General features: G+C 36.0%; 3 protein-coding genes across 14 annotated transcripts in view; 1 reads left to right on the forward strand and 2 right to left on the reverse strand.

Moving 5' to 3' along the window:
* Positions 1-15,492, reverse strand: part of CSNK1G3 (casein kinase 1 gamma 3) — a 410,789-nt gene that overhangs the window by 279,862 nt on the left and 115,435 nt on the right. The window lies entirely within an intron of this gene.
* Positions 1-15,492, forward strand: part of CEP120 (centrosomal protein 120) — a 168,478-nt gene that overhangs the window by 138,264 nt on the left and 14,722 nt on the right. For 11 of the 12 annotated variants that reach the window (XR_008703234.1, XM_055549356.1, XM_055549355.1 and 8 more), the window contains 4 exons: positions 3,020-3,112; positions 4,214-4,375; positions 7,927-8,049; positions 14,468-14,566. Coding sequence is in view for 11 of the 12 variants with exons in the window: in XM_055549356.1 (XP_055405331.1) it covers positions 3,020-3,112; positions 4,214-4,375; positions 7,927-8,049; positions 14,468-14,566 (477 nt within the window). In the remaining variant the exon portion in view is untranslated. Of the gene's footprint in view, positions 1-3,019; positions 3,113-4,213; positions 4,376-7,926; positions 8,050-8,229; positions 14,381-14,467; positions 14,567-15,492 lie in introns of those variants that run through there. The other variant, XM_055549371.1, reaches the window with a different exon arrangement.
* Positions 11,454-11,915, reverse strand: LOC129629513 (ER membrane protein complex subunit 5-like). The gene has a single exon (XM_055549506.1). It carries the CDS (start codon positions 11,913-11,915, stop codon positions 11,520-11,522), a length of 396 nt encoding a protein of 131 aa, XP_055405481.1. The 3' UTR covers positions 11,454-11,519.

Below are 15,492 nucleotides of genomic sequence, written 5' to 3' on the forward strand. Positions count from 1 at the left end.
GCTCTAGAGCTTATATTATGTATCCTTGTTGTTGTTTAGTTGCTCCGTCATGTCCGATGCTTTTGCGACCCCATGGGCTGTAGCCTGCCAGGCTCCTCTGTCCATGGGATTTCCCAGGCAAGAATACTGGAGGGGGTTGCCATTTCCTTCTCCAGGAGATCTTCCCAGCCCAGGGATCGAACCCACGTCTCCTGTCTTGGCAGGCGTATTTGAGCCACCAGGAAAGCCAGTGCATCTTTATTTATCACAGTTTATTTTCAGATGATATAGCACAATTAATTTTTAACACAATTTAATCTTTGAGCCATTTTTCTAATGTGATTGATGAGTTTTTCATTGTTGATGTTTGTAACATATGTAGAAGCAAAATAGTTGATTCTAACACCAAGTGTGGAAGTGCGGGTATGGACATAGACTGCTGTAAAGTTCTCATTCTACTTTGCGAGTTTAAGCAACCATCATCTCTTTTCCAGATTACTGCGTTTACTTCTTAACTTGGTACCCTGTCCTCTTTTCCTGGCCCCTGTAGTTTTTTAATACTCATATCAGCCAAGAGTAGAGGAAGTCAGATTATGTACTCCTCTCCTTAAAACCCATCCAACTCATCACATTTAGAATAGAACTCAGTGGTTCTTACCAGACCTACAAGGCCTAATGTGACCCATCCCCTCGCTTCCTCTGTGACCTCATCTTCTGCCAGCCTTCAGAGTCTGTTCTAACCATGTTGACCTCTTTGTATTTCGTCAGACATGCTGAGCCACCTCTCGCCTCAGGATCTACAGGCTGCTTTTCTTCAGAGATACTTTCTGGTTTCTGCTCAGAGTAATCTGATCACTATATCCAAAATAGTGTCCTCTTCACCTGCCACCAGGCACTAGCCATCCCCTCATTCTGGTTTGTTTCCTTCATAGCATTTCCCTACTATTACATTAAAGATTCACTTCTTTGATTATAGTTTGTTTTCCCTCAGAGTATAGGTTCCACATGACTTTGTTTTGCCTGTTGTCTGTGAGGTGTACAATAAACATTTGTTTAAAAGGATAATGATTTCGGGTTTTACATAGCTTTGAGTTTGAGATTTATGGGGAATGTTGGCATGTTCAGCAGGTATTTGGATTTACAGGTCTATAACTGTGGAGCGAGGTTTGACTTTGCAATACAAACTTGGGATTTCTTTGTATATGTGATGGTATGTAGATAAGGTCACTCCGGGAAGTCACATAGTTTGAGAGGAGAAGACATCCTGAGGCAGAATTCTGGGAACACAGATATTTGGGTTGTCAGAGGAAGCACACGTGGTTTGAATACTCTTACCTGTCTTCCTATAAGGCATTTTTACATGTGGCACTCAGAATTTTTTTATTTAGTTTTAAATTAGTTTTTATTGGAGTACAGTTGCTTTACAATATTGTTAGTTTCTACTATACAGCACAATGAATCAGCCATACTTTACATATATTGCCTCCCTTTTGGACTTCTTTCCCATTCCGATCACCACAGTGCATTATTGAGTTCTCTGTGCTCTACCATATGTTCTCATTAGTTATCTGTTTTATATATATTATCAATAGTATATATGTGTCAATCCCAATCTCCCACCTCCTCCTAACCCCCATCCCCCTTGGTATCCATATATTTGTTCTCTAGGTCTGTGTCTCTATTTTTGCTTTTGCAAAGTGGCACACAGAATTTGACACATTATGTTAGTGATTTGCCTAAGATTTAAAGGTAAACCAAAAGTCTGTGGTAGAGTTAACAGAATTAATAAATAAATGATCTTGGTTGATGAGTATGTTGGGCTAAATAAAATACAGTTTAACAAGGACAGATGTCAAATTCTGTCATCGGAGTAAAACATTAACTTGGACAGTGGATATAATTATTCCAGGTTTATAAATAAAAACCTTGGGGATTTTCTTTGACATAACAAATGGCGTGATCAGGATCCTCAGATAGCAAATGCAGTTTTAGATGAAATTCATAGACATGTGTTGACCTGGTCTCTGAGTGTACATTCTTTAGTTTCTGAAAGAGTGAGATCACATCTGGGTGCCATATTTGTGAAAGGACTTAGTTTAGAATATAGACTCCAGATTAAGTCCAACATACTAGAGGATGTGGAAACAATAACATGTGGATAATAGTTGAAGCTTGTGTTTATCTTGGAGAAGAAAAAAAGACTAGGAGGATATATGATGGCTATCGCTAGAGTCAAATATGTGAAGGTGCTTTTTTTCTTCTTCCCAAGGGAGAAAAACATGATTAAAGGGTGGGCTTCTAAGGAGCATCAGACCAGAGCTTTATTGGCAGGAGTAAAGAGAAAACCAGGTTGGGGCCTGGGACCTGGTAAGGAGGACAGAAAATTTAGTTCAGAAAGTCCTAGTAAACATGGTCAGTCTGAACTGAACCATGAGAGAGGATCCTGTGGAGACCAGGCACCCATCATGGACTCACATCTTTAAAGACAGAGCGGAGCAGGACTTTAGGCATTGGGGTAGAATTTGGCATACTAAGTACGGGCCCATGCAGCAATTCTAACTTTAGAAACAACTAAGAACTCAGTTATTTGAACTGTAATAAAAGACCAGGTCTGAACAATAGGAGGACTGACTTGAAACTGATTAGTTGGTCTATCAACAATATTAGTTCCAAGGAGAGAGCTATATAAATAAATGAATAAGAAGGCTTCAAAAGAAAACTGGACTGTTGAACAAGGTAGATTTTTAAGGGGCTAGTTTTTTTTGTTTTGTTTTTTAACTAAGCACAAGATTTTACTGGCAGTCTACCTTAGCACCCCATGGGTGAAGGGCTTCCTCCGGAGACTGAAAATTACTGCAGATACCCAAGCAGATCTTTCCTTAAAGCATAGTAGAATGAATTTCTGCTTTGAATTGGTGCATATAATTCATGATTTTCCTATTCTCAGATCCTTTGTTTCAGTAAAATAATAATATACATACTTTTGAATTTGTGTTTTGAATTTGGGGAAAAGATAAAAGTAATTTTTATTATATTTTAGGTGGCTGAATATACTATTCTTGAAGGAAAACTTCAAAAAACCCTAATTGACTTGGACAAGCGAGAGCAGCAGCTTGCCATTGCAGAATCAGAGGTACTGTATTCATCTATCATGAGTCTTTATTTCACAGAATCCATTTATTAAATAGATATTCATGAATTCATACTATTCATTTGTTTTTCCTTTGTATAAAATATATTTCATGGAAATTGTCTTTTAGGCATTATGGGGGAAACTGCTATTCAACTGGGTAAAGCATATTTTTATATATTAGAAGGTGAGGAATAAGTAGAAAACTATTGTTTAAAATGGTTAATTATTATTCAGTCAGCTTTGGCTGACTTCTGCAATAGTAGAGACTTTTGGTTATCTTTGCAATGATGTGGAAGGAATGGATAGTTGCACCACCTACAGAAAAGCATCAGGGGCCTAGAATTATACTTTTGATTTCAGTAAGAAGGGAATATCCCTTTTTCTTGCCCATTAAAGATTATATCCCAAGAAAGGATAAACATGTTAGTATTGATTGGCCAAAAAGTTTGGGTTTTCCTGTAATGTCTTGCAAAAAATTTGAATGAACTTTTTAACCAACCCAATACTGTGCCATTAGGTTTTATTGAATTTTACCTGATATACTTTTTTTGCATTACTATAAATATCACTTCAAATTATTAGAATTTCTTCCACATGAAATTTATATGCCCATTCCTTACCCAAATATTTCTTAAAATTTTCTCAGTATATCACTCTAACCTTATCTTTACACATTTTCTGGGATTTCTAAATTGATTTACATAGTTAAACCTAAATATAATATGTATTTGTTTCTAATACTAAGGCTCTGTTATCTTCTATATGATTAGGTAAAAAAATAAGTTTCTAAAGAATAAAAGAAACTTGGGCATATTTGCTTGTATAATAAAATAGGTTATTTAGATCAGGATCTTAAACAGTTAAGCCCTTTTCAGTTGAATTTATGCATCATATATGGATTTGGGGATATACCTTGTACTTTAGTAGTAAATGATTGAAAATTTTAATTTTAATATACCTAAACATCAATTCTCTAATACCTGAAAATATGAAAATCAGTTTGTAAAGTATTCTGAATACTTGACCATATATAAGGATAATATTGAGCAATATAATGCAACTAGTAGTGAATCACCCTCTGAAAGATGTACCTGTTTTAAGCTTCAAAGAGAAAGAAGGGAACTGAAATCAGAGCGTGAACGGAACCTGCAAGAACTCCAGGATTCTATCCGGAGGGCCAAGGAAGATTGTGTTCACCAAGTAGAGCTGGAAAGGTTGAAGATGAAGCAACTAGAAGAGGATAAACACCGACTTCAGCAGCAAGTAGGGTTAAAATATATGTTACCTCTTTAAACTGAGAATTTATTTGCATTCTAGAAATAATAGAAATGGTTCACTAAAGAGTTATCAAAATTCTCAGTAATTTGGACTATTAATTGTATTTATTGCACTGAGATTCAAATGTAAGTTGAATCTTCTTTTCCTGAGTCAAAGCTAAGGACTATATTGGAATAATCTCTTGTAATTATTTGCATGAGTCTGTGTTAGATTTAAGTTAAATCTCAAATTAGAATTTTTTTCAGATAAGTCTCTTAGCAAACATCCTCTTCGTATATGACTGAACCAAATTTCATGAGAGAATTGTCTGTGCTCCTTCCCATTTTTCACCTCTCACCGCTTCTCCTCAGCTTTCCATCCCCATTGCCCCAGGCAGTTGTCAGAGAAGCCACCAGTGGCTCAGCAGTTAAGTTCCCTGGGCGTTTTTCATTTCTCATCTAAATCACACTTATCACCAGCATCAACACTGTTGTCCTTGTTTTTATATATTCTCTTCTCTGAGCCCCACTCTCCTTGTTTTTCTCTACTTTCTGGCCATGCCTCAGGCTCTCTGCAGGCTTATTTTCCTTCATTTAGCCATTAAATATTGGACTACCTCCCAGCTCTAGTTTTATATGGTGCTAAGCAACCTTATTCATGCCTGTAGTTTGAGACAGTCTGTATCTCTGGGACTTGCACATTTGAATCCCAGACCTTTCCTTTGCACCCTGGACCCACTTATCTCATTGCCTTTTAGACATCTCTACTTGGGTGTTTTAGGCATTTAAAACTCAACACGGGCCTCCTATCTATACTTGACCTTGCTGTAAGTGTTCTTTACTTCAGTGAGCGACCCCTGTAGCCTGTTCTTCTGTTGCAGCCTAAGTGATATTTTTGAAGTTTGGGAATCATGACACACTCTTCTAAAACCATTTAGGGTTGTCTTAATGCTCATAGAATAAAGATCAGAATTACTACCTTGCCCTGCCAACCTTTGCATAGTTTGCACCCAGCCTCCCTGTCTCACCTCGTCTCTCGCTTTTGCTGTACAGTCCTCTTCAGGTCCTCAGGCACACCACGCATGCTTCACCCTTTAGAATCTTGTGTGTGCTGCCTTTTCTTGGCCCAGTGAACTATACTAATCTCTGTTTCCAGCTGAGGCATCACTTTCCCAGAGAAATCTTCCCTGACCCCTGCTGTCCAAGTCTAGGTCAAGTTTTTGTTATATGTTTTCCTGGTGTATTCTTCTCTTATTCAATTTCTTTATGATATGTTATAGCAGTTTGTTTTTATTTTCATTAGTGTGATAATTTGATCAGTGTCAGATTGTTAGTTCAATAAAACTATTTTGGTTTCTATCCATATGCCTGGAGCCCAGCCAGTCTTCAGCACATAATATGCGCTTAAAAAATATTTGCTGGGAAAAAAAAAAAAAGGCTCAAGCTGTTAAAAATGAAGCTTATCTATCTTGAAAAATTTCAGTGTAGATTAGATATGTATGATGAATGCCTCTGAAGTCTTTAGTAAATTCTGGCATGAAGAATAGTTTCCATAGCAGTTCAGGGTCAAGTAAGACCATATTATTTAGGTGGTTATAAAGATAAATTCGATTGTTATTATGGCAGTCTCATGTAGATTTATGAAAGATAAAGTTGTAAAAGTGGGCAATTGTGATGGGATTCTCCAGGACTGCTTACGATTTATCAGGAAGATTGAGCCATCTAGAAAAAAAACGCTTCTAAGATGTGTTAGAATCCTTAGGGGAGCTCTTGAAAAAAACAAAACAAAACATGGGCATTGCTACCCTGTCCCTACCCTACCTGAGGTATAATTAGCTTACATCTTTGTGGGAAGAATTAGTATTTTGGAAAAATTCCCCAGAGCACTCCTAAAATATAAGCTAAAACCTGCAGGAAGAACTGTGGTAGAAAGCAGAAGTTTTGGGGATGCCCAATTACTAAGTCCATGACTGTAAACATTTCCCATCTTATATATTAGAAAACTTTGTAGGCTCTTACTCTGAACCAGGTTACATGTACTGTACACACAATTCTAACAAGACAGGTAGAAGGGACAGATACACTATCAGTGCACAGTGATGAAGTATATACATTCAAATATGTAAAAGCATTTATTAGAACTGAAAAAAGCCAATGTAAATTATGATCCACTTAGCAAAGGAAAAAGACCCCAGTATGCCTCATAGTAGATTGATAATGTGCCTGTCAAAAAATGCCAAACACTAAGTTTATTAGCTTTTGTTTTAAACAAAAATGTGACAGATTCTTTAGAGAAGTTTCTGTTCAGTTTTAAAAGTTTGCATGTTCAAAGAGGTAAACTTCAGTTATATGGAAAACTTCCACGTATGGAATATTCATTACCTTAAGATGCTAGATAAATCCTGATTAGAATTATTGATAATTACTTGCATAAAATAAGAATTTATTATTGGTAATTTAAGTCCCATTTTTGCTACCAATTTTCTCGTATTTCACATTTAGTTAAGTCTTAGTTTTAGAGAAATAAATAATTGGTTTATCTAATGATGACTAGTCATATTGGTATGCTTTTGAAAAGCTTCTTTAATAGTACTTGAAAGTAAAGAGAAAGTGTTTAGTCACTCAGTCGTGTCTGACTCTCTGTGACCCCAGGGACTGTAGCCCGCCAGGTTCCTCTATCCGTCAGATTTCCCAGACAAGAGTATTGGAGTGGGTTGCCATTTCCTTCTCCAGGGGATCTTCCTGACCCAGGGATCAAACCCGGGTCTCCTGCATTGCACATGGATTCTGTACTGTCTGAGCCACCAGGGTATCCCTGTGCTTACTTCCATTTGATTTAAAAAAAAAAAATCCCAGATTTTGAAAGAACACTTTTATCTTTTTTTCTTGATAGTTTTGAAATTGTTTTAAGGGAAATTACAGTATTTAGTCAAGACAGTCTTTTTTGTTTTTTAATGAATTATTGCCTGCTTTCATTAGAGGATCATTCTAGGAGATGAAAATATCTGAGTTCTGTTTGTATGTCTGCCATTTACTAGCTCTATGGCACTGCCTCAGTAATCCAGTTCTCTGACCCTCAGTTTTGTTACCTATAAATATGAAGGGACTGAGCCAAATCTTTAAGTTGTAATCATATTGGAATTATGAAATTCATAGATATCAAATTATAAGAACAATAAACACTGAATTAAAATTAAACTTACTTTCATCAATAATCAGGTATACCTATAATGTTCAATCATTCATGACACATTTAAAAAAAATTATTTCTAGTATTTTTATAATATTACTTTTCTATTTGTCACCTAAAATTTAACAACAATGTTCTCAAGATACTAGTTTTATAAGAAATTTCATACTCCTAAAAAGTTTTTGTATATTGTTAATCAGTTGACTTACTGAATTTTTAAGATTACTAGAGCAATTAATTTTCATCTTTATAGTTTACGTATTTTCTAAATATGAACATGCCTTAAAGAAAAAATGACACTGTTGAATTCTGTAGTACACTTTGCATACCTCTGTTTTAAAACAGCTATAATCTTTTTTTTAATACAGCTCAATGATGCTGAAAATAAGTATAAGACTTTAGAAAAAGAGTTCCATCAGTTCAAAGATCAGCAAAGCAGCAAACCAGAAATTCGACTACAGTCTGAAATAAATCTTCTCACTTTGGAAAAGGTACCTGTGTTAGTTTATGGCATCTTAACTAGCCCTAATGATCATTTTATAAGATCAGTAAATGATACTTGCATATTCAGTATAATAACATTTAACTGTAGTATTCTGATAGCAAATAATATATCACATCAAAGAATTTGATGCACATGACATTGTCGAATTTCATTGCTTTTTTATCAGTTATAGCCTATACTGGAGTCATTGGTTGAAAACAGCAGAACTGAGTAACTCTTGGACTAAAGGAATTCACAAACCTGTCAGAAAAGTTATAACAGCAAGGAGAAACTGAAGCTTTAAAAAAGGAGAGAATGGTTGGACCATAGAAATAAAATTTAGTCCTTGATAGAACTATTCAAGAGGCAAAAAGGGTGTATATAGAAAATTTGAAGAGAAGAATAAGAATGTGGTTTAAAAAACTGAGTTGAAAAAGGGTCTTAACTGATTTCTTCTAGCATTTCTGAATTCACTAAATGTTTCTGGAGCTTGTCAAATGCCATGCTATTTTTGGTTCCTCTTCTTACCTCATATGTATTTAATTGCAAAGTTCTGCTTCTTACATATCTAGACAATCTCCTCACTCTCAGCCTTCTCATTTCTTTACCAGTGACCTTGAATTTGAATCAAGCTGGACATTTCCCACCCTTTTTGATTAATCCAAGTATTTAAAGTACTTCTGTTTTTGTATTATGAATTCTGTGGCCTAACAGAGGTCTTTGAAGCATTCAGACAATATCTCATAAATTCTCCCAAGCTATATTAAGTAGGTGTCAAAAGTATTTCCATTTTTACCTTGGGGAACTTCAGGACCAAATATCTCAAAATTGGAACAGAAATATTATCTTATTCATCTTTTCTGAATGTAAATTAGATAATATCCACCACAGAAATAAATAGTAAAAAGTGATTTTTAAAATTCCTTCTTCCAGCTGCATTTCTACCAATAGAATAAAAATCACCAAACATATTACAAGTATAAATAGTACCATGAACTTGTTGAGGGAAAAAAAAGTGTAATTGAAGTGCCTTTATATCAGACCTAATGAATTCATCCACTGTTTTTAAATACCTAGTAAAATAAGACTTCTCAGCTCTTTTGAAAATTCTTTGTAAGTGTTTTTGGAGCCAGAAGAGGGCAGAATCTTATTTCTTAAGTAGTAAAGACATAAAAGCACAAAAAGGAAGACTTAAGTGAAGAAGTCCCTGATTTAGTCTGCAACTTCTAGTTATGTCTGATTGAGAGCTTTTTCTTTTCTGTTTACTCGTCTCTTCAGTGTAACACAAATATTCCCATTTTTCACGGAAATGGTCTACAAATAAGTTAACATTAAGATTTAAAGTTAACATTAACAGTTTTACTAAATTCACTTCTTGATTCCCTTTATAAGAAGTCACAAATAGTTTGATTTGCTTTAAGCTAGGAAATGACTTTATATGGCTTTAAAAATTGGACTTCTTTTAAAAAATAAGATAGGGAAAGCATTATAATTTAGTAGGGCACAAAGAAGACAGAAGTTCTACAGAAACTAAAATTGGTGTATTTAAGAACATTTGGTGAGTTCTTATTGTGTGCCCACCCCTGACTTCAGAGGGAAAAATAAGAAAAGAATAAGAGGAAAAGTATGTTATCCTTTTCAAAAGGACCTCACTTTTAAAGAGTTGGTAACCTAATTGGGGAGATAACCCAGAGAGGCTTAAATGATTGTATATAATTAAATACCAGGGAATGTGATAGAAACTCTTTGCAACTCAGAAAAAAAGAAATCATTTGATGTTCAGAATATAGTAGTTTTAAGGCATCTCCAAGTAGAGGTAGAACTTGAGCTGAACCTTAAGTTTTAAGTAAGCAATGAAGCAAAAAAATTGATAGGTTCAGGAAGTAACTTGGACTAGGAGATGGAGGGGGACAAAACTGGTGGTTGGTATTTCATATTGAATGAACACCAGAATGTTGAACAAGTAGGATGGAAATTGTGTTTTGGTGTTTAACACCTAGGCAGCGGAGTTTAGGTTCAGTACTTGCCAGGAGGCAAGTATTTAGTAGCTATTGTAGATTCTTTAGTAGAGAGTAAATTGATGTAATAGTGGCCTTCAGGATTTGTAGATAGAATACATTAAAGGCTGAGGAGACAAGAGAAGATGAGAGGAGCCTGAACTTAGGAAATGGTAGTAGGAATACAAAAGAATAAAACTGGAAAATATTTCAAGGGAGAAATCTATAGTTTCCATTTGGAACTAGAGAATAGAAGATTAGAGGCAAAGACAATGCCATGCCAACAGTAGAGAATTAGGAGTTGGGGATATATCAAGGATTGAAATAGGGACATTCAAATCAGTGAAAGTCTGCTTGGTCTTCACTAGGCCCTGAATTGATGCTAGGTGGCGAGCCGAATTTTATTTTCAGTCTGTAACTTGGCTTATAATTTAAGTGCAAAAAAAGGTTTCCTCAAGTCTCATAGTGAAAAGCAAGTGAAGTCGCTCAGTCATGTCCGACTCTTAGCGACCCCATGGACTGCAGCCTACTAGGCTCCTCCGTCCATGGGATTTTCCAGGCAAGAGTACTGGAATGGGGTGCCATTGCCTTCTCCAACTAATTCACTAGTTTAATATGCAATAAAATAACAGAGGCTTTGAATAAGTTAAACTGGCTAGTAACAACCAATCAGTTTTCTTAGTGATTACTGTTCTTCTACATAGGCAGGATAATTAATTCACAGATGGTCTTTCTGGTCTATCTTCAACTATTCTTACACTACATAATCAATTAGGGACATCTTTTTACAGATATATGAAGAGAATACAGGTAGCTTTATATAAGTTTTGAGTTTGTTAAATCTATTTGTTATGACAGGGGATTTCTGACACAAAAATTGCGCACCGCACACTGAACCCCAGAGAAGTGATGAAGCAAGACAGCTGATGTTAGGAGGTATATGGGAGTGGGGTGGGGTGAGAAGTCATGGATAAATTAAAAACTGGCAAGTATCTGCTGAAGCAGAGCCACTTTTTAGGGGGCATAAGAAAAACTGATAAGTCACCATTCTGGTCTCTCTAGAGAAATCCATTTGTTGTTAAGAACTTAAGACCATTTGCTACCATTCATGCTGCAAAATGCAGTAGTCACACTATTTCCAAAAGGATCCTAAAAACTGTAGTGCAAAAGAAATCTAAGAAAATAAATAATTACAAAACCATCAACATTTTTCAAAGAAGTGTGCTCAAAACAGTGACTTTTACAAAATTGTGAACTTGTTTTAAATGAAAAAAGAATTCTATGAAAGAACAAAGACTCATTTCACAGATAATCATGTCATTAATGCAATATACGTTAACAGTGTACAAATAAGGGTCATAGACCCTTTTTTATTTAGGTCTGAGCGATCAATATAAATAGTGATGGGGGAGTGTTTTGTATCCCAGACTCCAATATTCCAGCTTTGTGTCCTATCCTGTTATTATAATATGTAAAAACCTTAACGACGCAGTGATTCAAGTTTTCGTAACTTCAATGATGTGTTAGAGGACAATGCATCTTGGTTTGAAGAATTTGTTGTATCCGAAGGCCGGAACAGTACTCGACCACGATGATTAAATACATAAAATGATGGGTGATTCCTTAGTGTGTCAAATGTCTTATTTTTTAGTTCTGAAGTGGCATCCATGTCTTTAAACTCCCCTGCAATATGAACTATACCATAACAGGTAACTGCAAAGGCCAGAAGTGTCTGAAGAACTATATCTATTGGCAGTGATTCATCTTCCTTTTCTGTTAATCGCATATAAGTACGATGCTGTGCAGCGGAAAAGGCTGCGTGGGCTAGGGCAAAGAGGCCGATGCCCACCAACCCCTTCCATAGCGACGGCGCCATGACTCCGAAAGAGCAGCCCAACAAAAGAAGCGAAGGGCGGCAGAGCCGTTCCTTCCTCCACCGGCGGGTGTCCGCGCAGCGCAGGAAGATGACGTCAGGTCTCATCAGATCAGATCAGTCGCTCAGTCGTGTCTGACTCTTTGCGACCCCATGAATCGCAGCACGCCAGGCCTCCCTGTCCATCACCAACTCCCGGAGTTCACTCAGACTCACGGCCATCGAGTCAGTGATGCCATCCAGCCATCTCATCCTCTGTCGTCCCCTTCTCCTCCTGCCGCCAATCCCTCCCAGCATCAGAGTCTTTTCCAGTGAATCAACTAACTCTTCGCATGAGGTGGCCAAAGTACTGGAGTTTCAGCTTTAGCCGCATTCCTTCCAAAGAAATCCCAGGGCTGATCTCCTTCAGAATGGATTGGTTGGATCTCCTTGCAGTCCAAGGGACTCTCAAGAGTCTTCTCCAACACCACAGTTCAAAAGCATCAATTCTTCGGGGCTCAGCCTTCTCCACAGTCCAACTCTCACATCCATACATGACCACAGGAAAAACCATAACCTTGACTAGACGAACCTTTGTTGGCAAAGTAATGTCTCTGCTTTTGAATATGCTATCTAGGTTGGTCATAACTTTCCTTCCAAGGAGTAAGCGTCTTTTAATTTCATGGCTGCAGTCACCATCTGTAGTGATTTTGGAGCCCAGAAAAATAAAGTCTGACACTGTTTCCCCATCTATTTCCCATGAAGTGGTGGGATCGGATGCCATGATCTTCGTTTACCCACAAAAAGGGCTCGAGGTCTTTGAATGTCCTGAAATTGTGTCAAAACTTTGGTTGTGTACATTTTTCTGGGAATTGGGTGTGTGTATTACATTAGAATCACAGAGGCATTTGTATCATTTAAAAAAGTTAGGAATCACTGATTAGATAGTTTGGGATGAATTAGGAAAATGATGTTTACGTCTAAAGTGTTAGCCTGTTAAGAATAAAGAAATTAAATGTTTTGATTATGTGTTTTAAGTTAGTGTGAATAACAGTGCAAATGTGAATTATTTTGATAATCATAGCAAAACGGATGTAACCTACCCAGCTTTTTCTGATGGAGTCAGTTTAATGGGTACAAACGATTTTTCTAGTTGTCCTAACCCTCATCCTGGGGCTTGTCCAGGACACTAGACCTTCTCCAAGACCTAGGGACATGATCACTTTTATAATTGAATACTAGTCTTGTATCTCACAGTTATAAACAGATTTTTGCTTTTCCTCTGACATATGTCCAATTGTTAAATTACCAATTGTTACATAATTATACTGGACAGTTGTTTTATGTCCAGTTAAGTAATAGGAATAAATCTTTGGGGCATAAGTGGAAGAGATCATATTTGATAATCTTAGAATATTATTCAGCTTAAGACATATGAGTCTAGTTGTGAAATGTCAACACATTTATATCCAAGCTCTAGGGATTTGTAAAACAGCAAAAACCTTGACTCCGTGAAGTTATATATTACTGCAGAGAACGTTCTGGTCTTTTGTGAAGGGGTTTTGGCAATCTACTTTTCCTTTCATTTTATTTTCCCCCGAGTTTTCTGAAGTTTGAATATTTGGATAGTGTCTTCGATTTTATTTTTCTGCAAAACATTAGGAGTTGTGTGTATGGGAAAAACTAGAATTGATATTCAAAAACTGCACCAGTTTAGATGAACAGTATGTTACTGTAATTCAGCCATATTATCACCTTATCACTTCAATAGTAAAACTGTCTGTTGGCTGCATGAATTTGTTTGGTACTTGGTTTGAAACTTTGAGAGAGCACATTCCAAGACCTAGCCAAGTTGGCTTCAGTTCACGCACAACAGATTGCCTGCTGCAAGTATAAATAACTGTATTTTAAAAATTGAATCTCTTTCGTGTTTCTCTTCATGTGTTTGAGGAAAAATAGAAAATAAAAGTTAGATGAGTGTTTTTAGGAGCATTGTTTTTCTTACTTGGGTTTAACATTCTTAAAATATTTTTGACTTTGTACTCTTACTAAACTGCTTTCTGATAAAACAGTTCACTGTTCTCAGAATTCTGTGATTTTTGCCAAAATGAGTTATAAAAGTATCTCTACAAGCTCTCTTCACTGTAAGACAAAATTCCACATAATGATAGGTCTCCAAAAGGAGTAATCTGGTTTCAAGGTCGAGAGTGTCAGCTAAATTGGAATGCTAACAACTGCTTTTTGTAAAAAACAACCAAAAAAAAAAAAATGTGTTTTTTTACTCTATGATCTTTGTTATATGTTTTAAATACATTTATAGTAACTGTCTGGAGGTTAAGACTGATTCGGTTCCTTTTAGTATAGGCTGTTAGGCAGTAAAAATACGACTATATTTTAAACAAGAAAATGTTCACGTGCCATAATATTTATAGTAAATTATATAACAGTTTTAGATGATGTCGTATGTTACGCTATATAAACTCTTTTCTTAGGCCAGACTTCTTGTATATATTATCTTTCAGTGATTGTACACAGTGGTATAGTGTTTCACTTGATATGATTTTAATCACTGTTAGGTTGAACTTGAAAGAAAGTTGGAATCTGCAACCAAGTCTAAACTGCATTACAAGCAGCAGTGGGGACGAGCTTTGAAAGAACTTGCCAGACTTAAACAGGTATGTAGTTTATAGCTGATGATGAATTATTCTTTTTATGTCACTTTCCCGTGATTCTTTACAAGTTTGCATATGTGGCAATATCTGTTATGTTCAGATGTTTGGCAATATCTGTTATGTTCATATTTGAGTCTCCAGTTCTATATTTGAGATTAGGCCCTTTTTTTTTAAATGTATTATATATAAGATCTTCCTTTCCTTAATTAAAAACTGAAACTTCTAGGTCTTTTTTTTTTTTTTTTTCCTCCTTAATTTCATCTATCCTCTAGCCCACAGAAAACTGGGAATAATTTCTTCTACTTATGAAACTACCATCCTTTTTTCCCTAGTAGTAATTTCTTTCTATTGGGAGTGACTTTTGGAGGGAGAACTTTAAGAACATATTTTTAAATGTTAACCTCCTAGGAAGACATAGTAATTTCTTCATCAAGAAAAGGAATCATAGGGTAGTTCTGCATAATTTTGTAAGAATTTAAAAGTGGTAGTACTTTCCTGAATTCTTTGTTACTTTTTTCTTCTCTTCTTGGTACTGGGTGACAAATGCTGTTAGCTTTATGAAAAATTAATTTTAATTTTGGGTTTAATTGCTTCAAATTATTAAGATCAAATAAAATATGAACAAGATTTTCATTTTTATATTAGTGGTTAGTTTATTCTAAGCTTTTCTTCTGTTAAATGTGTCCATTTAAATTCTGAATGAAATTTGGTACATAGGGTCTCTTAGATTTGTTTTTTCTTTTTTTCTTTAACGTGTCTCCCAAACCATCAAATGTTATTAAACATCTTTATGGTATTGTTCTAAATGCATGCTGCTACTGCTGCTAAGTCACTTCAGTCGTGTCCGACTCTGTGCGACCCCACAGACGGCAGCCCACCAGGCTCCCTCGTCCCTGGGATTCTCCAGGCAAGAACACTGGAGTGTGTTG

This window comes from Bubalus kerabau, chromosome 1 (assembly GCF_029407905.1).
Source record: "Bubalus kerabau isolate K-KA32 ecotype Philippines breed swamp buffalo chromosome 1, PCC_UOA_SB_1v2, whole genome shotgun sequence".
Classification (NCBI taxonomy): domain Eukaryota; kingdom Metazoa; phylum Chordata; class Mammalia; order Artiodactyla; family Bovidae; genus Bubalus; species Bubalus kerabau.

Bases quoted from the DNA above. Each gene is read 5' to 3' on its own strand.
- LOC129629513 (XM_055549506.1), bottom strand. From the start codon at position 11,915: ATGGCGCCGTCGCTATGGAAGGGGTTGGTGGGCATCGGCCTCTTTGCC.